The sequence below is a fragment of the Pteropus alecto genome, unplaced genomic scaffold (genome assembly GCF_000325575.1).
Source record: "Pteropus alecto unplaced genomic scaffold, ASM32557v1 scaffold87, whole genome shotgun sequence".
NCBI lineage: Eukaryota > Metazoa > Chordata > Mammalia > Chiroptera > Pteropodidae > Pteropus > Pteropus alecto.
The window spans coordinates 11,894,877-11,895,741 of record NW_006443225.1 but is presented as its reverse complement, the minus strand read 5'-3'; the positions used below and the strand labels follow the sequence as shown (position 1 = coordinate 11,895,741).

General features: G+C 44.2%; 1 protein-coding gene across 1 annotated transcript in view; it reads right to left on the bottom strand.

Moving 5' to 3' along the window:
- The window catches only part of CUNH8orf34 (chromosome unknown C8orf34 homolog), a 273,032-nt gene that overhangs the window by 107,825 nt on the left and 164,342 nt on the right, over positions 1-865 (bottom strand). The window contains 2 exon segments of the mRNA XM_006924083.1: positions 821-856; positions 858-865. The exon segment at positions 858-865 is cut by the window's right edge and continues 89 nt beyond it. Of these exon segments, the coding sequence (XP_006924145.1) occupies positions 821-856; positions 858-865 (44 nt within the window).

The following is an 865-nucleotide window of genomic DNA, read 5'->3' as shown; positions in this document are numbered from 1 at the left end:
AAGAGGAAAGGCTACAGAAATCAGATCTGGTTTTCCTACACTTTCCCCCTCCCTAATTCCAGGCAGCTAATCCCCTCTCTAACAGCACAAAGGACTAGCTAGAGCTAAAGAAAGGGAGATAAAACCTGCCAGCCAGGGCATTGTTCTTGCTAATCTGTGCTATTTACATAAGGGTGAGAAGGCTTGTTTCCTCATTTAAACAGGCTTAAAAGCCTCTTTGCAAATGAGATTTAGTTCCTACAGAAGAATGAATTCGAGCTCTTTGGTGAGTTTCTGCTAGACCAGCACTGGGATCTGGCTTGGCAGTAACTTAAGCTACTTCTTTGGCCACATACAGTACATGCAAAGATTGCTTCCAGCTGCCAAAACTGAAAAGCGTCAAGCTGATTAAATTCTTTCCAGGAGGTGAACAGGATAAGGAGCAGGTTAAGAGGCCAATAATATCAGCTCTGAAACGGTACCTGGGCAAACTCGTGCTTTATGCAGGTGCCTTAAAAGTGGCTTTGAACTTTCGGAGCCCCTTGAATCTTCCTTTGAAAGGGAACAGAAAGGCAGATAGCAAATGAAATTCAGAAACAAAAAAGACTTAAAATAGTCTCAGATTTGTGAGGTGAGGACGCTCTAAACTCTTTGATTCCCCGCTGGTCTGAGTGGCACAGGGCACAAGGATAACGCGACTGACCCCTGCCAGGGTCAGCACAGAAGAAAACGAGAAGGAAAAGCTTTTCCTAACACAGAGGAGCGCACGCTTAGTATCGAACTCTTAGCTTTTAAACATCAAAATCACGTTTACACATACTGTACCTATGATCTGTTTTACCTGGCACACCTTGAACAGATGTTCAGTGTGACCTTGAGGTTCAGC